General features: G+C 36.8%; 1 protein-coding gene across 6 annotated transcripts in view; it reads left to right on the top strand.

Moving 5' to 3' along the window:
- The window catches only part of HNRNPR (heterogeneous nuclear ribonucleoprotein R), a 31,911-nt gene extending 7,532 nt beyond the window's left edge, over positions 1-24,379 (top strand). For 2 of the 6 annotated variants that reach the window (XM_027603768.1, XM_027603742.1), the window contains 7 exons: positions 1,617-1,730; positions 11,186-11,362; positions 12,930-13,065; positions 15,725-15,930; positions 20,539-20,688; positions 22,835-22,956; positions 23,078-24,356. In XM_027603768.1, the coding sequence (XP_027459569.1) occupies positions 1,617-1,730; positions 11,186-11,362; positions 12,930-13,065; positions 15,725-15,930; positions 20,539-20,688; positions 22,835-22,956; positions 23,078-23,690 (1,518 nt within the window). In that variant the 3' untranslated portion in view covers positions 23,691-24,356. Of the gene's footprint in view, positions 1-1,616; positions 1,731-11,185; positions 11,363-12,929; positions 13,066-15,715; positions 15,931-20,538; positions 20,689-22,834; positions 22,957-23,077 lie in introns of all 6 variants that reach the window. The other 4 variants (XM_027603759.1, XM_027603734.1, XM_027603727.1 and 1 more) reach the window with 3 other exon arrangements.
- Positions 24,380-25,608: the final 1,229 nt, after the last annotated feature.

Raw genomic sequence — 25,608 nt, 5'->3', positions numbered from 1 at the left:
CTGTGTTATTTCCCCAAAAGTGGATATTTGCTTTTGATAAGGTATATATTGTATATGTGATACGTGTATTTTACATATTAGACAAGTAATGTTTAAATATGTAATAAATACATTTTTTGTATGTATATTATATATTACATGTATTTCTGTGCTTAAAATTAGAGCAGCTCTTTTTGAGTCAAAGGTAGAAAAATAGAGACCCTAAGGTAACTCTGGAATCCCAGGGTTCCTCCAGTGATACTTTTGAAAGCCACTAAACTTGATGTCTAAAATCTCTTGTTGTTTTGACATTGTGTATAGATCTTCATCAGCTTAGGATGGGTTTATCTGGACATGGATGAAAATATCCTTAGTCGAAAGTATACCTAATGACACTTAACCTGCCAAACATTATAGCCTAGTCTACCTTAAATGTGCTTAGAAGACGTATATTAGCCTATAGATGGGTAAAATCACCTCTAACACAAAGCACGTTTTATAGAGAAGTGTTGGATGTCTCGTGTAATTTATAGAGTTCTGTACTGACAGTGAGAAACAGTGATTGGTATGGATGCAGAATGGTTGTGAGTGTATTGGTTGTTTACCCTTGTGATGGAGTGGTTGGCTGGGAGCTGAGCCTCCCTGATGCAGCCCAGAGTATTGTCCTGTATATTGCTAGCTCTGGAAAAGATCAAAAATCAATATTTGAAGTGTGGTTTCTACTGAATGCGTACCACTATCATGCCATCCTGAAGTCGAAAAATCGTAAGTTGAGTCATCGCAAGTTGGGGACCATCTAATTTTTAAAACATGAAGTGTAAAATTCTCCCCTTTCTAGGGAGATCACATTTCTTTTTTTCCATTGTGTCTGCGCTGTTGTTCTGTCATATAAATACAAACCCTTAAGGGCAAGAACATTTCCTTCTTTTCTACAATCCCTCTTTAATGCCTAATACAACGTTGTGAAGAAGGTTGGTAGTCAGGAAACGTAAGGTTTTGTTTTTTGAAACCTGAGTATACTCATTTGGTAATTGCCAAGTATTTTGAGTTTGTGTTGTATGAGAAATGGTCTGGTTCTTATAGAGCTTATGATCTAGCAGAAGTACAAAACAAAAGGATTAAACAAAGTAAAGGTTAAATTGCTTGACTATAATAGAAAGTCACAGGAAGATGTGAGGAATAGTGAATGAGAGAAGCTGCATGAAGGAGGTAGGACTTCTGATTAGAGAACATTTTATTTGAAAAGAATCACAGGTAGGTAGCTGCTGTTAAGGAAAGCTCTCATTGAAGTAGAGGAGAATGCAAAACGAGGACTACTGCAGTATAGAAGTATGAATATGTAGCCTGGGATCAGCTTATGTCACATTTGTAATAATCTGCCCCATTTTTCTGTTCTCATTCATATCAAAAAATTGTGTGCTTAGAGATTTAATTTGTCTACAATTCTTTCCATTAAATGTATGGAAAGGAGCAGTAAAATGAAGTGGGAGCAACACGTGTGAGTGATACCAGTGGGAATTTTGACATTATTTTACCTAAGATACATAGCCTAGGATGTTGGGGTATCTTTTGGAAAAGATAATATACTGATGTGTGGTATAATATTCAAGTATAAACAGATATATAATTTTCTTTAGGCATTGCTTGAAAGGACTGGCTATACTCTGGATGTAACCACAGGACAGAGGAAGTATGGTGGTCCTCCACCAGACAGTGTGTACTCTGGTGTACAACCTGGAATTGGAACAGAAGTAAGTGTTATTCAGCTGTTTGCTGAAATCTTTCCAGTTTGTAAATTATTCTGTCTATTTATGATGGGGAAGAGTAGTTGATTCTTTTTAAAGTGTAGCTATAATTATTTCCTTTGGATATCCGTTTGTATTTTACTATAGTCCTAAGCAAGGAGAACCATGTGACTAGTAGATATCCAAACACTCTGTAAAGGAATGTAGAGTTCTTGGAACTGGTTGCTAAAACCATGCAGCCAGCAACACACCATTTTAGATGCTTGGGTTGAGGTTCCTAAAAAGAAACAGTTGCTTTATTATTCTGTTTTTGTTTTATGTCAGTAATTCTGAACAGCTCTTGTCCTCCCTCCTTGACCCTCCTCCCTTCTTGACCTTCCCCCCCCACCACATAAAGGGTACTCAATATTTGCTGAGATTTATTGATGGGAGTGGGTCACACAGGGAAAGGATGTAGAATCAGATAAAAGGTTGAGCACATTGGTCTGTCATTGAACAAAGAAGCAATTTCTGCTCCATCGGTGCCTTCATAAAGGTTTCTTCATATACTTTTGTGTTAGACAATTCTAATCCTTTATTTATTTTTAAGATTTATTTATTTTAGAGAGAGAGAGTGCACGCTCACATGCACGCATGGGAGAGGGTAGGTAGAGAGAGGGAAAGTCCCAAGCAGACCCCTATGCTAGTGCAGAGCCTGATGGAGGGCTTGATGTCACAACCCTGAGATTATGACCTGAGCCGAAACCAAGAGTTGGGCTCTTAACCCACTGCACCACCCAGGTGCCCCACCAGTTCTGATCCTTTAAATGGTAAAAACTGTGTGCCAAAATATAAGTGTACAGCAAGGTCTTTTCTTTCTGGTGTCTTTCAGGTAGCCAAAAGAAAAGATTATTATTTCTAGTTTGTGAAATAAGACTTCACCAGTTAACTAACTTTTTAGATTTATATCAGAAGTAATTCCAGTGTATTCTCTGTATAGAATAGAGTTTACATTCATTGGTCTTTGTTCCCTGAACTTCCTTCAAGCATTATTACAGTTAATATTCTATTTCTTAATACTTAGTGGTATTAAAAGGGACTCTAAGCATTTCTATTTTTCATGATAACCTAAATCAGCTACATATTATTGTTTTGAGTCTCTTAAAAAAACTATAAATTATTTCATGTTCCATAATTATTGTAAAGTTGGAATTGGACTGTGAGCCATCTAAGTTTTTTATAGGAGCAGATGTCATTGAAACATAGTATACAAGTGAGTAGTATTTTGATCTTTTTTTTTTTTAAGATTATTTATTAATGGGGTGCCTGGGTGGTTCAGTCGGTTAAGCATCTGCCTTCAGCTCAGGTCATGGTCCCAGGGTCCTAGGATTGAGCCCCACTTCGGGCTCCCTGCTCAGCGGGGAGCCTGCTTCTCCCTCTTCCTCTCCCTGCTGCTCCCCCTGCTTGTGCACTTGCTCATTTTCTCCCAAATAAATAAATAAAATAGTTAAAAAAAAAAAGATTTTTTATTTTTAAGTAATCTCTATACCAACCCTGAGATCAGGAGTTGCACTGTACTGACTGAGCCAGCCAGGTGCCTCAAGCCGTCCTTCATTTTTAATGTTCTGCTTAGATTGTGAACCTTTCAAATCTACATTTACATTTTACTAACTTTTAAACAATATAGAAATATAGTTCAACATTATTACTTGAACTGCTACGTCATAGGTATTTTTTTTCTGAATGATTTTAAATTTTCTTACCTAAAACCCTCATATAAAATAAATAAATGTAATTACTCTTTTGCTTCTTCCTTATTTAGAGGCAGCCTAAAACACATTCAAGAGGGAAATATGTATGTTTGAAAAAGTTATCTGTAGTATACCATTCAGCCTGTGATATCCTCATTAGTATTTATCAGTTACCACATTTATCTTAGTCTTGTTTCTTTAGTTATAAAATCCTCAGGAGTAAAAATTAAGTCTGTATAATATTGTTAATGTTCTTTCCAATGCCCAATATAGCCTGGTATCAAATTAGTTGGTTGTATCTATTTCATAATTATAAAAATGAACTTTTTTAGCCCGTTAGATTGGTTTTATTGAGCTCATTAATGGAGACTTGTTTTATATAGGTAAGAAAGGAGTTTGTTAGTACTCTTAACGTTTCGCTGAAAGCATTTAAACAATTTAATAGGATAAACTATTTTGAGTATCCAATTAGAAACAAAGTTGGTATCCTAATTATAAAATATGCATATTCTCTTACATTGCATTGTGTCTTTAGGAGAAAAATGCATTTTCCTATATATTAGATATCATCGCATACAGCAAATAACTTTGCCGTGAAATCCCTATATGAGCCTAAGCCACTCCTGTCAAGCAGTTTGTTACAACAGAATCTTAGTGTAAAGGTTTGGATTCTTTCCATAAAGTTAAATTCCATGAGATTTGGCCTATTTGTTAAAAATTAAAGTATTGTTTTGTTTTTTTAAAGATTTATTTATTTTAGAGCGAGAGCATGTGGGGGAGGGGCAGAGGGAGAGAATCTTCAAGCCGACTCCACGACCCATGAGATCATGACCTGAGCCCAAACCAAGAGTGGGACACTTGACCAACTGAGCCGCCTAGGTGCCCCTAAGATTAGTTTTTAAAAAATCAGAAAAATAGGTTTTTAATATATTGGGTTGCTGATTTAATAAATAAATTGGTTTTAGTTGGTGTCATTTTTGATGCTGTGAGGTTTAAGTTTTTGTTCTTTTATATTTCACTACAATCATTAAAAGATTTTAGGTCTTGATTGAGGACGTAGAAATTAGGGTCCGTGCCTGAGTCTGACAATATTAAAGTTATGAGAAGATCGAGGTTTCATCTTGGCAAAATCTACTGTAAATTAATCCTATAAAGGAGCACTCCTTTGCATTGTTTCTAAGCATTGTCCTGAGATAAGAAATATATAAGAAAGCTTAAAAAAAAAAAAAGCTAGGTATTAATTTTGAAGTGTATTTTTTAGTGTGTCTGGGCCCTCACTTTTAGTCTGGTTATAGTGTCTTTGTATTCATCAGCTAGCATTGTAAAACTGTTTGGGGGAGCAGCCTCTGTTTTTATCTGTTTCCATTATAATAAGCACTTATCTTTTTAAAGAGCATAGCATTGATGTTTTGTAGAGGAATTCAAAGGAAATGGTAGAGTGAAATTTAATTCTTTGGTATTTTAACTAATGGAAGTGTTGGAGAACCGGTGTATTTAACAGAGATGTAAAAGTATATGACTTAGTAGTACCTGAATGGAATTATGTATGAGGAAAAGCTGCTGTGTTTGCAAAGTAGCAAATAGGAGCTGGATAATGGAAGAGCCCTAGTAGATACTCAAAAAACTACATTGCACTGCCTGTTAACTCTCTTCCTTCCAGAGCCTCAGAGGACTTTCTCTATTACTGTTGAAGTATTTGATGGTTAGATAGTAGACAGCCAAAACTTTTTTCAAGCCTTGATGCTTAGTGAGTAAAGAAAGAACTGGTTGTTATGGTATTCATTAGATTCTGTTCGTTCTAATAGGGGCGGGGGTGGGGAGGCTTACCTGCATATATGCCTGCGTGCTTACTCTAAACAGTTCATATGGAGCAAGAATGGCTCAGCGACCAACAAGTTACTAAAAGGAAAACACTTTTATTTCATTTTAGTTAATTAAAAATTGAGCTTAGAAACTTTTAAAGGAATTGTGCTTAGTTTTGAATCCTGTTTATTTTTAGCCTTTTTAAGTTACTTTTGTGTCCTGTGTTAAACTGATCTTGAAATGAAGCCATCTCCTGCTTCTCAGTAAATCAGTATTTTTAGCCTGTTTCTTCTTGGATCCCGGTGATTATCATATTGGGGACTTTGTTGACCACAGATTTGTTGATGTTTCTTCTAAAGTAAAACAGTATTCTTATGGAAAATCTGTAGTTGGACTTCTAACATTCAGATGATACTTTGGAGTACACAAGGAACTTGGCTCTTACGAATCCTGTATGTGAAGTGATTAATCAATCATTAAATTACTTTTTCTGAAAATACAGGTTTTTCACGTTAGGTTTGCTTAATGAGGCAAACCTGTCTGTTCTAAAAATATGGGCACAAGTGTTACATAAGTAGTGTAATAACCTGGCACTTAGCTCCCTCACTTAGCTGTGTGTCAGATGTATTTTCACAGTGCCACTTTATGTGCTCTTTGCTTAATGTGTTTTTGTAATGGGTATGAAAGAAATAGGGATAGTGAATAATGTAATTATGAAGTACCATTGCATTATGTTAATGGAAGTAGTATGAAGCAGAATTTGCTTCCCAGAACAGTTTTTAAATGTTCAAATACAAATACCCTCAAATACAAAAACGCTGTCCGACTGGGCCAGAGAGCTTAGCCACACCAAAAAATACATTTCAAAATGAATACCAATTATCCTTGTATATTGTCTCAGGACATCTTTTATTCATAGTTTTTTTTAGCGCTGTGCCCTGTTATGAATGTACATTTATAGGATTGATAAGCTGAGGCTGGTGAGAAGTGGTCAGATTCTGGATATTTTGAAGGCACATCTAACAGGATTTATTGATGAGTTGGATATGGGGGTATGAGAGGAAGGAGCCAAGGATGACTTCGAGGCTTATGACCAGAGCAGCTAGAAGGATGGAGTTGCCATTTATTGAAATGAAGAATGCTGTAGAGAAGAGCAGATTAGCAGGATTGAAAGATCGTAATTCAGTTCTGGACATGTTAAGAGTTAGATGTCTCTTAGACCTCTAAGTGGAGCTGTTGAATGAGCAGTTACTTCTATAAGCCTGGAGTTCAGGGAAGAGTTTTGGCTGGAGATTATAAATGTGGGAGGCATAAGCATCTACTTGGTATTTAAAAACCATGAGTTTTGGATGTGATCACCAAGGAAGTGTGTGTAGATAGACTAAAGGTCTAAAATCTGATCCCTGCAGCCCTCTACATTTACAGATTGGGGAGATGAGAAGGAACTAGCAAAGGGAACTGAGCAGAAAGAACCAGTGAGGTAAGAGAAAAATCAGGGATGTGGTATCCTAGAAGTCCAGTGAATACAGAGTTTTCACAGAAGGAAGGTGGTCGGTTACAACAAACTTTCCAATACGACGAGGACCGTGAATTGACATTTGATTCTGGCAACATGGATGTCATCAGTGACTTTGACAAGAATGGTGGTGAAAGCCATATTTGGAGAGGATTCAAGAGAGTGGGAGGCAAGGGATTTGAGATAGCAAGTACATACAGCTCTTTTGAGCAATTTTGCTAAAAAGAGTAGAGAAATGGGGTAATAACTGGAAGGTGTGTCATAGTCAAGATATATTTTTGTTTTCATTTAAATTTTAAGTCCAGGGGTGCCTGGGTGGCTCAGTCATTAAGCTCTGTCTTCGGCTTAGGTCATGATCCCAGGGTCCTGGGATCCAGCCCTGCATCTGGGTTTCTGCTCAGCGGGAAGCCTGCTTCTCCCTCTCCCACTCCCTCTGCTTGTGTTCCCTCTCTCTCTGTGTCTTTCTGTCAAATAAATAAATAAATAAGATCTTAAATAAATTTTAAGTCCAGTGCCCAACCGACAGAGCCATCCAGGGATCCCTTAAAAACATTTTTTTAAGTGAGAAATTATAATCACTTGTGTGCTGATGATCAAATTGTTGCTGGACCATGTGTCCTTGAGTGGAAGAGAAGGGATGGGATCTCATGTATACGTTAACAGCATGAGGTAGGTGATCTTTTGAACATTCATCAAAGATGAGCAGCTGTTATGTTTTAGGCAGTGTGTTCAAGTTGGGAATAAAATGAGGAACAAGATTTGGGCTCTTTGCTCACATGGACATTGAACCCTTTGGATGATGTTATTCCCAGATGAAGATACTGAAACTCACTAATTCAGTTGCTCAAAGTAACTAAAATGTAGATCTGAACCCAATATAACTTAAAACTTAACTATTTTTCACATTCTCCCTACCTTCAAGCTATCAACCCATTACTCCATGCTGCCATCTTCCCTTGCCTAGTTTGTCTTGTGAACCTGACTGGGCAGCCTGTTTCTCCATACAGTCCATCTTCTACCTAGTTGCCAGCCCTTTAGAACATGTCATACCTAGTCACTTGTCTGCTCAGAACCCTCTGATATTTTCCCAACACATTTGGAATAAAATGTGAACTCCTAACATGGTTTAACTTAATCTGGCCCCTGTTCTCTCTTTCCCAACACTGTCTCCTATGTGGGTCTTTCTTCCAGTCACTGTCCTGTTTGCTGTTCATCAGATACCTCAAGTGTACTCCCATCTTTTCGTAGTTCTTTACCTTGGAATGCTCTAGATTTTTACTTAATTTTCTACCTTAGGTCTCAGTTCAAATTTACCTCTTTAGGGAGACCCTTCTAATTAAAATACAACCTCTTCCTCATCATTTATTCCCTTTCCTTTTATTTTTCTTAGCCTTTAATACCTCTTGAAATTGTATTTATTTTTTTTTAACTTTTGTCTCTATCAATAGTATATAAGCCTCATGAATCCTTAGACCTTAGTTTGTGGTATTCACTGTTATCTCTAGAACTTAGAAAAATACATGGCATATGAGTTCAAGGTATATGGAATTCCATGTCTCATGAAAAGTTTGGACAAGTTCTATGAGTAGGTTGGAAGTCAGTTGCTATGTGGGCTAGGTATTATTTATTGGAACAACTTCACGCTGGTACTTAGAAGATTAATTGGGTATGGATAGGAATCGGAGGGATTCAGAATAGCTGAGATTTAAGTTTATGAAAGTATTATTTCCTTGATAATCTTGGGGGGTGGAGGGAGGAGCGAAATGAGGAAAATCAAAGGAAGTGGTTGACAGGGGTGGGTTTTACTTATTTTGATTTTTGGAAAAAAACATTTGTTACAAATCTGTTATATCTATGGTAGAATATTTAGGAAATATAATTAAAGAAAAAGAATAAAATTATAACAGTTTTTTCATGCATTGATAAATCACTATTAGTACTATTCACATATACAGTCATTCATATCTATATATACATCTATAGTGAAAAAACAAATAAATGACATTGCTATTTATTGATGATTTGAAGTAAAATTAGGACAGCCAAGAGGAAATGCTTCCAAATGAAGTTGGAATTATAAAATTAGGTTTTAGGATGGAGATGTGAGAGATGACTAAATAGATATAGACTTGGGGAATGGATATGATCTTTGGAAATGAAGGAAATACAGGGAAGATGAGATAGAGCCATAACTTTGGGAAACATGCAGGCTGTTATTAGGTGAGTAGGAGAATCACCATGGAAAGGATAGGGATATAATTAAAGGTAAAAAGACCAGGCTAGTGGAGGATTGTAAAAATTGAAGGGAAGAGAATTTTTAGGAGGCAGCATCACCAATGTTATTGCTTACCGAGAAGGCAAGATGAGACTGAGGGAAAAAAGACGAATTTAGTCATTTGAAGTCCATTAGTGACATTTGGGTATGCAGCTTAGTGTTAGAGGAAGAAGCCAGTGTTGTAGTTAAAGAGAGAGCATAGATGGCCAAGGGCTCTCCAGAATGAGTTTTTGTTAGAAATATGGTTCTGTGGGGATATTGCACAGATGATGCCTTAGATGTCTTATACTTTGTAGCTGTATGGTACTAAGGATATGGTAGATGGGTTGAATAACTGCATGAGTGAAATAAAAGACATGGCCATGTGTTCAAAGCATTTGAAAGTGAAAGGAAAGATAAATGGGTAAATATTTCTTGTTTGCGTTTTGTTTTGTTATGGGAGATGTGGCATGTTTGGAAGGATGTACTTAGCAAAATAGAGTTGAAGAAATAAAAGTTTGCAGTTATTTCCAGGAGAAGGTGGTGTGAAGAAATGGGCTTTGTTATTACGGTTAAGGAGTTAACCCTGGAAAGGAAATAAATCTCTTTTTCTGCGGTATAAAGAAATAGAAATAGATTCTGAGAATGTTTTTAAGGCTGAGAGGAAAGAATATGAGGAAACCACTGACTTTCATACATGGTCTCCTTGGAATGACTTAGTGAATGAGGATTGGAGACTAGAGACAGAAGGATTGAATAGCTGTTATGTGAAAATTATGCTAGGGATTCAAAAGGAGTTTTACCAGACAGCAGTGAAGGTAAATCTAATTATTTTGAAAAGGATTGTCTTAGCACAGTTATAGAGCTTAATTTAACGTCAGAAGCAATATCCAGTAATAATTTGGGCATCTTTTGGATTGGTGTTTCACTAATCAGGTCATTTTTCAGAATATGAAATGATGTAGATGAGTTTCACTAGAAAAATTATCTCTAGGGACGCCTGGGTGGCTCAGTCGTTAAGCATCTGCCTTCAGCTCAGGTCATGATCCCAAGGTCCTGGGATCGAGCCCTGCATTGGGCTCCTTGCTCGGCGGGGAGCCTGCTTCTCCCTCTGCCTGCTGCTGCTCCTGCTTTAGCACGCTCTCTCTCTCTCTCTCTCTCTCTCTGACAAATAAATAAAATTTAAAAAAAAAAAAATTCATCTCAAATGCAGACACTGACTTAATCTTTAAGGCTGCCTGTGGGGGCGCCTGGGTGGCTCGGTCAGTTAAGTGTCTGATTCTTGGTTTTGGCTCAGGTCATAATCTGAGGGTCGTGAGATCGAGCCCTGTGTCTGGCTCCCTACTCAGTGGGGAGTCTGCTTGAGATTCTCTCCCTCTCAAATAAATCTTTAAATAAAAGACTGCATGTGGATTGCAAATGTTTTAACGTAAAAGATTGTCTTTAATGTTGCCGAGGTGGTGGAAGCTTGAAGAAATTGTGGTCTGATACTAACTACTGAGAAGGTTTTTGATTGTTTAATTTTAATTTATTGTATATTATAATTTAATCCTTATTACATAATTTTTTTTAGTAATTACTTTTTTTAAGATTTATATATTTGAGGAAGAGAGTGAGAACCATGCGGGGCAGAGGGACAGAGGGCGAGAGAAACTTAAGCATGCTCCATGCTGAGCGTGGAGCCCGCCACAGGGTTCAGTCTCACGACCCTGAGATCATGACCTGAGCCAAAAGCAGGAGTCAGACACTTAACTGATTGTGCCACCCAGGCACCCCTAGAATCGAGAAAACTTGAGGAAGACCACTACAGTCTTTATTTAATTATTGTTTTTATAAAAATGCAGATATCATGTTTCCCAAAGATACATACATGTATCCTTTATTCTGTTTTTGTGAAACTATAAAAATAAAAATTTAGAGTTGTTTGTACAGATTTTGCACACTCTTATTAATCATTGTCCATTTTTCAGTATAGAATATTGTTCTATGTTAATGACCCTAAGGTCATTATAATAAACATTAGGGTTAACTCCTAAAGATTCAAATTGTCCTCATTCCTCCTTATCTTTGTGCCCCTAGCCCCTTAGAAGAAAGATTGTTAGGCTTTATGGCTCTAAAATGCTTACATTGTGGTTCTAATACAGAGATTTTATTTCAGGTCTTTGTAGGTAAAATACCAAGAGATTTATATGAGGATGAGTTGGTACCCCTTTTTGAAAAGGCTGGTCCCATTTGGGATCTACGTCTTATGATGGATCCACTGTCTGGTCAGAACAGAGGGTATGCATTTATCACCTTTTGTGGAAAGGAAGCTGCACAGGAGGCTGTTAAACTGGTATGTGATAAACAAATGCCACTGTCTAGTGGCAAATCACCTCAATTAAAAATGTTTGCAGTTAACATTGTTTCATTTTCTTTAGTTTTTTTCTTTGCATGGTTAGATGTTGGTAAAGTTGATATGTGACCTTTGCTCTATTTTTTCTGATTATACAAGTAAAAAAGAATGAAAATACCCAAGAACTATTTGGTTAGTGGCTAAAGTTTCATTTGAATATTTGCCTTCTGCAGTTCTCTGGATTTTAGGCAAAAAAGATATGAATTGTTACTGTTAAACTTTAGGACAAGATTCTTAAAAGTGTAATGAAGGCTGGGATGGATTCTGGGGAACATAACGGGGTGACAGTGACTTTTAGGACACAATTCAGGAAATGATTGAGACTCTCTTATTTTTGTCACCACCTAATCATACAGTTTATTTTCTAAGTATATGCCTGTTCTTTTCTATATTTTGTTTTCAGGCCCTTCAGTCTTCTCTGCCTTCAGTCTTTCTCTCCTTTTTTACTATTTTATAGCCCATCTTCTGTAATCTAGTAATTTCCTTTTACCCTTTGTACTTAGTAGTACAATAGTACTGCTACTACTAGTAGCAGTAGTTGTAACAGAGTCCTGCAAATGAGAAATATTTTCATGCCTGTGTTGGTACAACCATCTCAGTAACTTAAAATAACCATGTCGTTGTTTTTGCGTACTCTTTCCAGACATTTAAAAGCCTCACTTTGTCTAGTTCCAGTCCTTCTAGAATGTGTATCTCTTTCACCAGGGCTTTGGGTTTCATGAATCACTTCTAAATTAGTTCCACTTCTAGCTTGACCCAGATTTTAGTTTTTATTAAGAACTTTTCCTTCCAACTTGTTTTTACGGAGAAATTTTCAAAGCTTTATTTTCTCATTTTTGGCAATGTATGGAGATTTTTATTTTTTAATAATCACGTATCTTTTAGTAAGGTAATGGGTAAGTAATGTGAAAGTCTAACAAGCTAAAGTTTATCAAGGAAACTATCACCATAGTGATTTAAATAAAGCCTTTTTTATTTCCTATCATTTCCTATAATTTTGAAGGTATTGTGTTTGTGCAGTTTAAAACTTTTCATGTATACATTCAGAATACTGTGTTTTGTGTAGAATGTGAAATTCTTCTGAATTTCTTTTTATTGATTATACATAGTTGTTAACTCTTTATTGTTATTTTGCTTTTGGCTTATGTGTATCTAATTTTATTTCCAAGAATCCTGAATGATCAGTCTTGGGTACTTTTTCTGAAATTCTCTGGAAAATTTTTCAGATACATAACATTGAAATATGGCATAAGGTATTTTTAAAAATAAAGTGAATAACTGAGTCATTTATATCCAGAAGAGCAGTGAAAGTTAACAAAACCAAACTAAGATGAGAGACTGTAACAAGTTTTAAAATACACATTTTTATAATGGTAAGCATGAGGGAACTTGGTGAGTTTGTGAAGCAGGAAGTGTTTGACCTTATATTGTTGAATTTTTTAGGTTGAGATCAGTTGTCCTGAGTTTGGGATGGTTGTGGGGTATCTGGTTCTTTTCTTCCTTGCAGTGTGACAGCTATGAAATTCGCCCTGGTAAACACCTTGGAGTGTGCATTTCTGTGGCAAACAACAGGCTTTTTGTTGGATCAATTCCGAAGAATAAGACCAAGGAAAACATTCTGGAAGAATTCAGTAAAGTCACAGGTAAAACAAAAATGTATTTAGTAGAAGTTAGTTTTGGGAAATATGTGGTACTATTTATAAGTACAAAAGGAAGTGTATATTAATCTAAAAATTTAAATCTTCAGTGTGTAAATTGCCTCCTTTCTGCTTTACTGTGGTTTGGTCTAAGCATGTTCCCTTATATCCTTAATTTCTTGGAATGTCCCCTTACATTTGTGCCTTAATTGATCCTTAGCTTTTGCCGGAGTCTTTGCCTTGTAGCCCTCCAGTGAAGGCTCGCCAGCATTCAGTGTGCTTTCGGGCCAAGAGGATGAGCATTTTTCTCCTCCTCCTCCGTGTTGCCTTGTCTAAATCAAATTTTTCAAAATTTCCAATTCTAAATCCATGGAGTTGATTGAGAAGTACATTTTACATCACAGGTCTATATACATTTATAACTGAAACAAAATTAACAGAACTGTACTTTGACTTATTTTACATGATTTAGTGTGATCTTTCCTGTACCATTTCATTTTTTTTAAATGTGGGTAGAGAAACACTCATTCTAGCTATGGTCTAAAAAACACTGATTTAGACCATTACTTCCCCTCATAAAAGCCATGTTTTTGTCCTCCAGATAAACTGTCCTTTCTCCTTCCTTGATGCTGTCATCTGTTGCTCTTCTGGATTCAGTCTTTCATTAATTGAAGATTGCTTTTGGCTCATAGTCTTTCTCTTCTGCCCTAAATTGACTTATTTGTCGTACTTTTAACATGTATGTACATGGATGACTGTCCAGTCCCCTAGCCTCCTAGTTTTATGACCACCTCATCTCCAGTTCTTTACTTCAGCTCCCCCACATCCAGATCACATTCTGGATCTTGCTGCCAGAAATTCTACCCACTCCAAAATCTTGATTTCTAGCGTTCTACTTTGTAACCACTGCCACTATCCATCACAGTTGTGTTGGTCACAGGCTCCAGATGGTGCAGTTCTTTGACCTCATCACTTTATTACCTGTCAGCTCCTTTCTCGCTTCTTACCCATTTATTCATTCCTTCAGCAGGTGTTTATCCAGTGCCTATTAAAGTGGTGGCATTGTGTTATGTGCTGGGATACAGTGGTGAATAAGATCTATTTTCTGCCCTTGTAGGGCTTACATTCTGGAAAAGGAGATAAGACAAAAAAATTAAAGAAATATTTACACATTGTGGTGAGCACTGAGAAGAGGGAAATAAAGGATACTAGCTAGAGAATAGCTATTATCCCGCTTTTGATGGTTATGGAAGGCTTTTCTGATAAGATGACATTTCAAGCAAGACCTGAAGAATGAGGAGGATGTAGCATAACAAAGAGCAGAGGGATGTGCATTCCAAGAGAGCAACACATGCTAAGTCTCTGAGGCAAGAAAGAACTTGGTGTATTACAGGAACTGAGAAAAGGCCAGTATTGTTAAAACACTGTAAAATTAGATGAAGTAGGCAAGGCTTTTGTGACTTGTAAGGAGTTTAGATTTAATTTTTGTAGAATGAGACAGTATTTAGAGATCTCAAGCAGGGAGTAACATCTGTTTCATGTTTACAGAATATTATCTCTACTGCCATATGGATAATGGTTTAGAAGGGCTTCAGAGTAGAAGCTAATCAGTCAGTTGAGGCTATCACAGTAGTTTGGATGGAAGATTGGACTAGGGTAATAGCTGTGAAGGTGGAAGGAAGTAGATGGGCTCTGAATTGGGTAGGGGAATAAAGGAAAGAAAGTAAAGGAAGAAATAAAGAATGAGTCTTCAGTTTCTGGCTTGAGAACCAGGAGATGGTACTATTTATTAGATAGGGAAGTAGATAAGACAGATTTGGGGAGCGGTAACTGCAATTTTGGACGTGCTAAATTTGAAATGTCTTTAAGTCTGGACTAGAAATAAAATGTAAGCATTCTTAAGGATATAGATAGCTTTTAAAAATACAACCTAGCTGATACTACCTAGAAAGGACATATGTGGGAAGATGAGAACACAGGACCAAAAACAGGGGGACACCAATATTTAGCAATCATTTTCTTTTTTTTAAAGATTTTATTTATTTATTTGAGAGCGAGAGCATGAGAGATTCAGCATGAGCTGGGGGTGGGGGCAGAGGAAGGGGGAGAGAGAGAAGCAGACTCTGCTGACGTGGAGCTTGATCCCAGGACCTTGGGACCATGGCCTGAGCTGAAGGCAGACGCTTAACCAACTGAGCCACCCAGATGCCCCAGCAATCATTTTCATTCTTGGTAAAAACAGTAACTTTTAAGTTAGATCCAAGGATGATTTTTGGTCATGATTACTTGGTTGAATGTAAGTTCTTTTCAATTTATATTAATGATTTGATTTTTAAATTCCTTGGTAGTGTTTTTATAAATTACAAGGTCATGTTGTGTCAAACACTCTAAAACATGGTAGAATGTTATACATCAGAATACAGTAACTGGACCTGTTGTTTATGGCTGTACCCTCAGGACCCCGAAAAAATTAAAAAGAAACATAAAATATTGTTTCACAATCCATATCTAACAATGCTGATTTAATTGTCTACTAGGTAATTAGGGAATCATTTTGAGGCTTCTTCAATATTTTTTGCTCTTTGGCAAATGGATTTAGGTCTGCCTAATCGCTAGATGTGTGGTGGATGCTTTTGGCTTATATATCTGGCTGTTGGTTTAACAGAGGGTTTGGTGGACGTTATTCTCTATCATCAACCCGATGACAAAAAGAAGAATCGGGGGTTCTGCTTCCTTGAATATGAGGATCACAAGTCAGCAGCACAAGCCAGACGCCGGCTGATGAGTGGAAAAGTAAAAGTATGGGGAAATGTAGTTACAGTTGAATGGGCTGACCCTGTGGAAGAACCAGATCCAGAAGTCATGGCTAAGGTAAATGCAGTTGCTTGGGATGGGGGTGAGATTATTATTTAAATTTCATACTCAGAGTAAAGCTCAACTTTTAAAAGTTTTATGATAAATACAGATTATAGCTCTTGATCTTAATTCTAGGATCTGCTTTAATACCAAACTTAGTAGTCTGTCTTGGTATCTAGAAATTTCTATTAATCATCCCTTTTCCTGGAGATTAAATGTGCAAAAGGAACTGAAATGAAATTCCTTAAGTATTTCCACATACACTGAGAATTTGTTTAGTGCTAGGCAGTAGGAGGGATACAGAGGTTTAAAAAAAAGACAGGGTCTTGTTGAATAAAGACAGAAGTAATGTTTTTTGGAGATTATGAATTGTAATCTTCATTGACCATACTACGACTTTTATTACATAGCCATTGATAATTTATTTAGATTTATAACTGATTTTTCTTTTTTGTTTCTTTTTTAAATTCATTATTAAGTTCCTTTAGACTATCGTCTCCATGAAAAAAGGCAAAGGGTTATCATGTTTGCTGTTATGTGATATTGGCAAAATATGCGTGGCAGGTCCTGTGGCAGGCCCTCACTTTCCTCCTAAGCCTTATGTTTGCAATGCCTTGATCTCTGCCTGGTAAATAATGGTGCCATGAGTCCTGATTGTTAGGCTTTCCTTTGGGTGATTCCCGGAATTGAAGGGACTGATCACAGTTGCATCTCTGCTGTTTTTAGTGAATTTTTGAGTATTTTGGTATGTCTCTTCTCTTCTTGGTGAGGCAGCAACTCTGTGATGACCATAAATTGGTGGTTGGATTCTCCTAGACTGAGAAGTCTTTCTCTGAAGCTTTTTATTCCAGGTTCTGAGCAGGTAGTCTTCACTCTAATTAGTTTGGAGGAGAGCCCCAGTTTATACCAGTGTGATCAAGTTTTGTAGGCAGAGACATCTTCGGTTTAGAGAAGATCACTGAGAATGAACCAGAGAGGTTCTCAGATGTGCTGCTTAGTGTCTTTTTCTCATATTCCTTGAGTAGATTTGTGTTAAGGAAAGGGACTGGGAATTTAAATAGCTCTGATTTTTTTTATTTTTATTTTTTACTAACTTGATTTTAATTCCATTTGTTTCTTCTAATACAATTGTGACTTTGGGCAAACCTATTGAACTTTAATGTCCTCTGTTGGAGTTGGGTAAATCTGTTAAGAACCCTTAAAATTTCGAACCGCCTTGTGGAAACTGAATAAAGTTTGTATTGCTTTTTCTGTAAAAACATGTTTAAAATAGCAGTATAAATATATTACACATTATAAGTGGCAAATAAAATTCCCAGAAAATCTAAAGTGTAGTATAGCTGGTGATTTGTTTGTTTTTTTTTTTTTTTTTTTTTAAAGATTTTATTTATTTGAGAGAGAGAGAAACAGCATGAGAGGGGAGAGGGTCAGAGGGAGAAGCAGGCTCCCCACTGAGCAGGGAGCCCGATGTGGGACTCGATCCCAGGACCCTGGGATCATGACCTGAGCCGAAGGCAGTTGCTTAACCAACTGAGCCACCCAGGCGCCCTGGTGATTTGTTTCGACACTTTTCACATACCTCTTGTAACCTTTCAGATTGAAATGCATCCTAAACTTTTTTTTTTTTTTTTAAGATTTTATTTATCTGAGAGAGAGAATGGGAGACAGAGAGAGCATGAGAGGGGGAGGGTCAGAGGGAGAAGCAGACTCCCCACTGAGCGGGGGAGCCCGATGTGGGACTTGATCCCGGGACTCCAGAATCATGACCTGAGCTGAAGGCAGCTGCCTAACCAGCTGAGCCACCCAGGCGCCCCTGCATCCTAAACTTTTATAGGATTAGAAAACCTCAACATTTTATTCTAAGAACTATACCTAGATCATAAGCAACTTTCAGAATGAAAAGGAGGCCTCTGTAAACTTAATACTGATTGAATAAATTTGATTGACTAATACTGATTCCTTTATTATTTTCTGAATTGGAGGGTGGGTGTTCTACCCTTCTGCTGTTAACATTATCAGTGTTGTAATCCATTGAAGATTTTTTGCCAAGTTGGGTCAGTTTTATAATCAGCCAAAATCTAAGAGCATACATGTATCTTTTCTTAAAGGGACTTTTTCCTGTTGAGTAATTTTTATGTAGTGTGTTTTGGTTTCATCTCAGAAAAGAAAAAAAGATCTGTGTTGAGTTTAAAAAAACAGTAAACCAACTGAGGCCTGTATAACAGAGTTTGACCTCTCTGACAATACTGGAAAAATAAAGAAGGTGGAGGTGGACAGTGTTAGATTTCCCCCTCTTGAATCAATACCTTCCCCCAAATACACCCCTTTATCTGAGGTAACAATTTATTCAGTGGATGTGTTAATTTCTTTTCTTTGAATAGGTAATACAGTTCCTTAGTTCAAAAATCAAAAATATGTAGAAAGGTATAGACAAAGAAGTCCCACTTGTACCTAGCTCCATCTACTGCATTCCCTTGGACCCAGTACACACCCAGTTTTAGTAGACCAGATACAGGCAAATATGAGTATTTATTCTTACTTTCCCGACTTTTTACCTGACGGTTACAGGTAACCTACTGCATTCACTGATTTATATTTTCTTTATCCACTGTCCTAGTTTATTAGCTCTAAGGTAGTATACCATTATTATGTGTACCACTAAGAAATTATTTAATGTTGCCAATTCAATTATGACACAGTGCTTGCATGTCACATTGACTGTAAGTTGGATCCCTATTTCAGAGATGTAAAAAAGGGGGAAATGTCTTACCAACAGTTTATCTTGGCAGTCTCTTCATATCCGCTTAGAGCACTTCCTCATTTTTATGGCCATATAATATTCCCTTGTGTAGATCTACTATACTATATTCAACTGGCGGGGCACTGGGTTGTTTCTGATCTTTTATTACTACAATACTGTGGTGAATTAGCTTGTATCTTGTCAGTTGATAAAAGTGCAGATATATCTGTAGGATAGATTCTCAGAGATAGAATTGTGGGCCACAGAGTACATGCATCTGTAATTATTAAGATATTGCCATATTCCCCCTGTACCGATTTACCCTCCCACCAGCAAAATACAAGAGGCCTACTTTCCTCATCCTTGTCAAAGTAGTGTATGATCATATTTTTGGATTTTGCCAGTTAGGTAAATGATATATCTCAAAGCCATAATGATTTGGGTTTAAGTTTTTAATATGTTGAAGGACCATTTGTGTTTCTTTGTATGAGCCTGGTATTCTTGAATTTTGCATATCTTTCTTTTCAGTTTTCCATTAAGCTTTTTCTTATTTTCTGGAGCTCTGATATTAAAAAAATAGAGATTAACTCTTTGTGATAGAAGTCATTTGTCTTTTGGCTCCACTTCTGGCACTTTTTGCCATGTGAAAGCCATTTATTTTTAGTAGTTGAATTTTATCACTCTTTTATATAATAGATTTTAAATCACAAAGCCTTCCTTGGAGCAGTGTTATGTAAAGGAATTATCTTTATTTTCTTTCTTTTTTTTTTAAGATTTTATTTATTTGTTTGACAGAAAAAGAGCACAAGGAGGGAGAGCAGCAGGCAGAGGGAGAGGGAGAAGCAGAGCAGAGAGCCGGACGTGGGCTCAATCCCAATCAGGGCCTGTGCCAAAGGCAGATGCTTAACCAACTGAGCCATCTGGGCGCCCCACCTTTATTTTCTTTTAATATTTTTCTGTCTCTCCCCATCTCTACCCCTGTCCACCCCTTTTAAAATTTTTGATCTATTTGGAATTTATCCTGGTATATAGTCTGAGGTATGAATCCAACTTTTTTTTTTAAGATCTTATTTTTAAGTAATCTTTACACCCAATGTGGGGCTCGCACTCACAACCCTGAGATCAAGAGTCACATGCCCCTCTGACTAAGCCAGCCAGGCACCCCCCCCAACTCTTATTTTTATCCAAGTGAACACTATACTGTTTCAGTGATTTAAGCATTATAGTTTGTTATATCTGGTAGGGCTAGTCTCTGAATTTTGTTAATTTTTTTCCTGACTATTCTTGTTTATTTTTTTCATTCGAACTTTAGAATTAACTTAGTTCGGGGGGGGAGCAAAACCCCAAAACATGTTGTTTCAGTTGGTACTTAGGGACCTGTTAAATTTGTGAATTAACTTAGTAATTTCCTGTTGGTTCCTTGAAGGTTCTATTCAGTGTTAGGTACTTTCTTATTTATTTTTTTTTAGAATTTATTTTTAAAGATTTTATTTATTTATTTTGACAGCACAGGCAGGGAAAGCAGCAGAGAGAGAGGGAGAAGCGGGCTCCCCACTGTGCAGAGACCCATATGTGGGGCTCAGCCCCAGCACCTTGGGATCATGACCTGAGCCGAAAGCAGATACTTAACCGACTGAGCCACCCAGGCCACCCCAGTGTTAGTTACTTTAATGACAGGGCAGGAGAAGGAACCAATAATCTATATAAATTGGTAACTGACAGAATAATTTTCTTGTCAATTTTTATACTTTCTGTGATGCACCTTTATTATTTAATGTTTTTGAGAAGGAAAGCCTGCTGTGAGGATAGGAAGAAATACCTTAACATAAGACTTCAGCTAAAATTAAGTAGCCATTGCCAATTTTGTGTATTTGTTGTATTAGGTGAAAGTTTTATTTGTGAGAAACTTGGCTACTACAGTGACAGAAGAAATACTGGAAAAGTCATTTTCTGAATTTGGAAAACTCGAGCGAGTGAAGAAGTTGAAAGATTATGCATTTGTTCATTTTGAAGACAGAGGAGCAGCTGTTAAGGTAGAGATTTTGAAATTTTGCTTCGTGATATTTGAATTTTGTTGTTGAAACTCACTAAACACGTAAGATGACTTTAAAAACTGAAATAAAATTGGTTTTCAGCTTTTCCCGAACTCTGGAACTTTCTTTTAATAATCTGTGAAGTGGTAGTAGTGTAACAGGTAAGATTTCATATTTCAAAGCCTGATTATTACTAACTGGGTTTGTGATTTCAGGCAAGTTATTTTTAATCTCTGTATTTTTTGTAAGCCTAAGATTTGATAGCATGATGCCCTGGAAATATTACAAGGTATAGTAATTAGCTGCTGTAAATGGTAAAGAGGTAATGAATTGTATTGTAACTACTTTGTTTACCTTAGTTGGTAGACCTGTGAAAGACCCAGAGTAGTGTACCTGACTTCACACACAGTACAGCATATCGAATTCAGCAGATGGGTTCTGAGAGAGTGGTTAGTCCTTCATAGATTTGCCTTTCTTCAGTCATTGGAGAATTCCAATAGTATTAACTGTGTTGCTGGTTTCAGTAGTTGTTAGAGGTCTATTTCTTGCATATAATAGTCGATTTGATGATAGTAATGAAAGGTGTGAAAAAAGTATTTTCATGTGGTGGCTAGAGGGTAAAACCTGAATACCTGTGCTGTTTTCTGCTGATAATGGATCAGCAGCATCTTTCATGGGTAAAATTTGTAGTTTCTTGTTCCTCTTACCTTTCCCAGTGGGGGAGAGAAGACAAAATACTAACAAAAGTTTTTTATTTGGGGAGGTAGGTTCAAGATCCTCAATGACTCAGGCCTGGTCCTTTTTCTGCATTGGTCTGTTGGAGTGGCGCCCCCTCTAATTCGAGCAGTTTCTGTTTCCTGCCCAGGATATTTGCTTTAAAGTGTGCCTCATAGAATCTTTGGACTAGTTAGAATTTTTTGGTTTGCTTTTTGATGAAAGCTAATTAGTGAGACAGCATTGCTTACAAAATTCACAGCTTAGTGCAGAATTTAATGCTTGGTTTCTGAAATTGCCAGTGGTATGAAACTCGGATAACTGATTGATACCTTCTAAATACTTTTCATTCAGTTGTTATTACTAATTGATACCTTCTAAATACTTTTCATTCAGTTGTTATTAAATAACTGGTTGTCTCTAATTGAAAAGAAGTGTAAAAACTGGTAGGGTGGTTTGCCAAAGAAGTCTCTGAAATTACAAAATATATCAGCAACTGGGGAACTTCTGTGGACTTACTTAGTTGCTTTAGGTGAAGTAGCCAAAAGCTAATGTGGTAAAGGGGAGCAGTTAGTATGTAGAGGAGGACTGATTTAATCTTTGTCTAGATGCTTGTAAATCTCTGAATGTTCTTTATGTATAGAGCATTTTATTCTGTTTGTCCAGATAGAAAAGCGTTTGGGTAGGGAAGCAGAAAGGCTGTGGCAAGGAGGTGAGGTATTTTGTTACTGAGTTACTTGAACTTGGATGTATGGCAGAGGCTGTTAGGTGGAACAACATAGATAAAGGACTAGAGCATAGGATGCTTTTGATTACTGCTTTCCAGGTGAATACTCAAGTCTTCCATCAGTCCACGCCAGTTCCGGGCTCTGCTCTTAACTGTTCAGGTGAAGTATGTTTAGGTGAAGTGTTGTGGAGGAAACCTAGGCATTTTTTGGTTCTTGTTCAGTTTAACTGATAACCTCATTCAGTAACCTCATTTGTCTTTCAGATCTTTAAGATTTTTATGGAAGAGCAGTTTCAGATTCACATGTTGAATGTCATGTTTTTATTTTAAAATTTGAGTCCTGAAAAGTTTGTGTTAATTACGGCACTTTTCCCAGATGGGGATTTGCTTCTTTGGTATGGCTCAACCTTGAGAGGTTAGTTATTCGGGATTAAGGAGCAGTGATAGGCAGCTCTGGAAGCCCATTTATTTTTTTAAATATAAGAATAGGACATCAGTTTTGTTTTCAATATAATTTACATGTAAGAAGGTAAGATTGAGGGAAATAAGTACTTTGTATTTTTTTCTTCGTGGCTAGATTCTTTTGCCAATTAAAATAGTTGTGAAGTAAATTTTTTATTAATTGGCACAGGTATGTCTATGTAATTATGTTTTAAAGTATTATTTTTACTTGCAAAATAAATTTATTTTTGTAATTTTGTATAGGCCATGGATGAAATGAATGGCAAGGAAATAGAAGGGGAAGAAATTGAAATAGTCTTAGCCAAGCCACCAGACAAGAAAAGGAAAGAGCGCCAAGCTGCTAGACAGGCTTCCAGAAGCACTGCGTGAGTCTACATTTTAGTAAATACATCTCTGAACAAAGAATAAGTTGGAAATAGAGATCAACTTAATAGTCTTGAAGTAAGCTAATTTGTTTTTTCTTTTCTCCGTTCCCTCCATCGCTAGGTATGAAGATTATTACTATCACCCTCCTCCTCGTATGCCACCTCCAATTAGAGGTCGGGGTCGTGGTGGGGGGAGAGGTGGATATGGCTACCCTCCAGATTACTATGGCTATGAAGATTACTATGATGATTACTATGGTTATGATTATCACGACTATCGTGGAGGCTATGAAGATCCCTACTACGGCTATGATGATGGCTATGCAGTAAGAGGAAGAGGAGGAGGAAGGGGAGGGCGAGGTGCTCCACCACCACCAAGGGGGCGGGGAGCACCACCTCCAAGAGGTAGAGCTGGCTATTCACAGAGGGGGGCACCTTTGGGACCACCAAGAGGCTCTAGGGGTGGCAGAGGGGGTCCTGCACAACAGCAGAGAGGCCGTGGTTCCCGTGGATCTCGGGGCAATCGTGGGGGCAATGTAGGAGGCAAGAGAAAGGCAGATGGGTACAACCAGCCTGATTCCAAGCGCCGTCAGACCAACAACCAACAGAACTGGGGTTCCCAACCCATCGCTCAGCAGCCGCTTCAGCAAGGTGGTGACTATTCTGGTAACTATGGTTACAATAATGACAACCAGGAATTTTATCAGGATACTTATGGGCAACAGTGGAAATAGACAAGTGAGGGCTTGAAAATGATATTGGCAAGATCCGATTGGCTCTAGATCTACATTCTTCAAAAAAAAAAAATTGGCTTAACTGTTTCATCTTTAAGTAGCAATTTGCTGCCATTTGTATTGGGCTGAAGAAATCACTATTGTATATATACTCAAGTCTTTTTATTTTTTTTTTTCCTCTTTTCATAAATGCTCTTGGACATTATTGGGCTTGCAGAGTTCCCTTATTCTGGGGGTTACAATGCTTTTATCGTTTCAGGCTTCATTTTAGCTTCAAAAACAAGCTGAGCACACTGTTAAATCATGATTTTGCAGAACCTTTGGTTTTGGACAGTTTCATTTTTTTGGATTTGGGATAGATTACACAGGAGTATGGAGTATGCTGTAAATAAAAATACAAGCTAGTGCTTTGTCTTAGTAGTTTTAAGAAATTAAAGCAAACAAATTTAAGTTTTCTTGTATTGAAAATAACCTATGATTGTATGTTTTGCATTCCTAGAAGTAGGTTAACTGTGTTTTTAAATTGTTATAACTTCACACCTTTTTGAAATCTGCCCTACAAAATTTGTTTGGCTTAAACGTCAAAGCCGTGACAATTTGTTCTTTGATGTGATTGTATTTCCAATTTCTTGTTCATGTAAGATTTCAATAAAACTAAAAAATCTATTCAAAACATTACCTATTTCAAATTCAATTGTGTCCTAAAACATTATTTTATTCGTAATCCTTTGCAAGGAATATTGTTTTCAAATTATAACTGCCTATGTGAGTGATCAAATTCATGCAAAATTTCTTGTCTATTCCAATATGTATTGTGGCTATCAGACTGAGGATTAGTCTAAATTCTAGTATTTATTCCAAATAGCACTTTATTGATTGGTGTTTTCTCATAGTCTCTTCTGATTTTGAAAATTTGTCCTTTATTTTTATAAAAACAGGTTCAAACGCTTTTGAACATTCTTGCAGGCATTGGATAATTTGCGTTAAATAAAATGGGGTTGGGGAAGCAGACTGCAATTTATTTTTGACCCACATTCTTTCTATAAAGGATAATTTGTTGACTGAAGACCTTATTTGCTGGATAAGTGAATGTATAACAGGAAAAAACGTTAATACTGTGGCGTCAATTGCACTGCGGACTAAACTTCCGTTGTAGTATACGTGATCATGACTACCACTTCAGTTACTGGTTTAGGAATATAATTTCCTATTGCTACGTAAATTTGCTTTGAGAAGCACTCATGCCTTATAAGAGAGGCTTAAAAATGTCCACTAGTTATACTTCTAACTTTCTGTTAATACCTTTTATTTTTTTACTACCCTCCTGGCTAAAGTTTTTGTTGGCCGAGTTATAACGTCTATTTCCCTGTTTCCTTTAGAAATTCTGAATTATTGTAATGACAGTTTTGCTTGCGAATAAGAGGAACAAAAGAATCCAAACTTTACAATGCAGAAAAGTCTGGATCACATTCAAATTACCATAAAATTTTCCCTTCCGTTTTACTCCTAGGTGGGTCTAAAATGTTTTTAAATTATAAAAATAAGCCACTTAGGGAATAATTAAAATGGGCACACCATTATTTTGTGTTTTGTTCCTGTTTGGTGTCTTTTATGACAGCAGTAGGAGATCTCAGGATCATAAGCCAGTTAATTCCTTATGAGCGTGCTTAGATCATATTTTGGGTTTCATGGCTTGTCTTTTGATTTCAAGTAAGAAAATTAATATTTACTGATGAAAGTCTATATTTCATTTCTCTTTAAAAGTACACTTTATTATATAGTTCAGTAAGTTAACAGGCCTTATTAATATTCCTCTTGTGTTTTTGGAAACTCAAAAAGGAATTATATAGTCTGTTGTATAGTAGTTCCAAATTAACATGGGTATCTATTTGGTAAAGCTTAGATCCAGTTGTTTTTC

This window comes from Zalophus californianus, chromosome 4 (genome assembly GCF_009762305.2).
Source record: "Zalophus californianus isolate mZalCal1 chromosome 4, mZalCal1.pri.v2, whole genome shotgun sequence".
Classification (NCBI taxonomy): domain Eukaryota; kingdom Metazoa; phylum Chordata; class Mammalia; order Carnivora; family Otariidae; genus Zalophus; species Zalophus californianus.
Note: the sequence above shows the minus strand (reverse complement) of the source record. Positions and strands in the feature narration are given on the sequence as shown.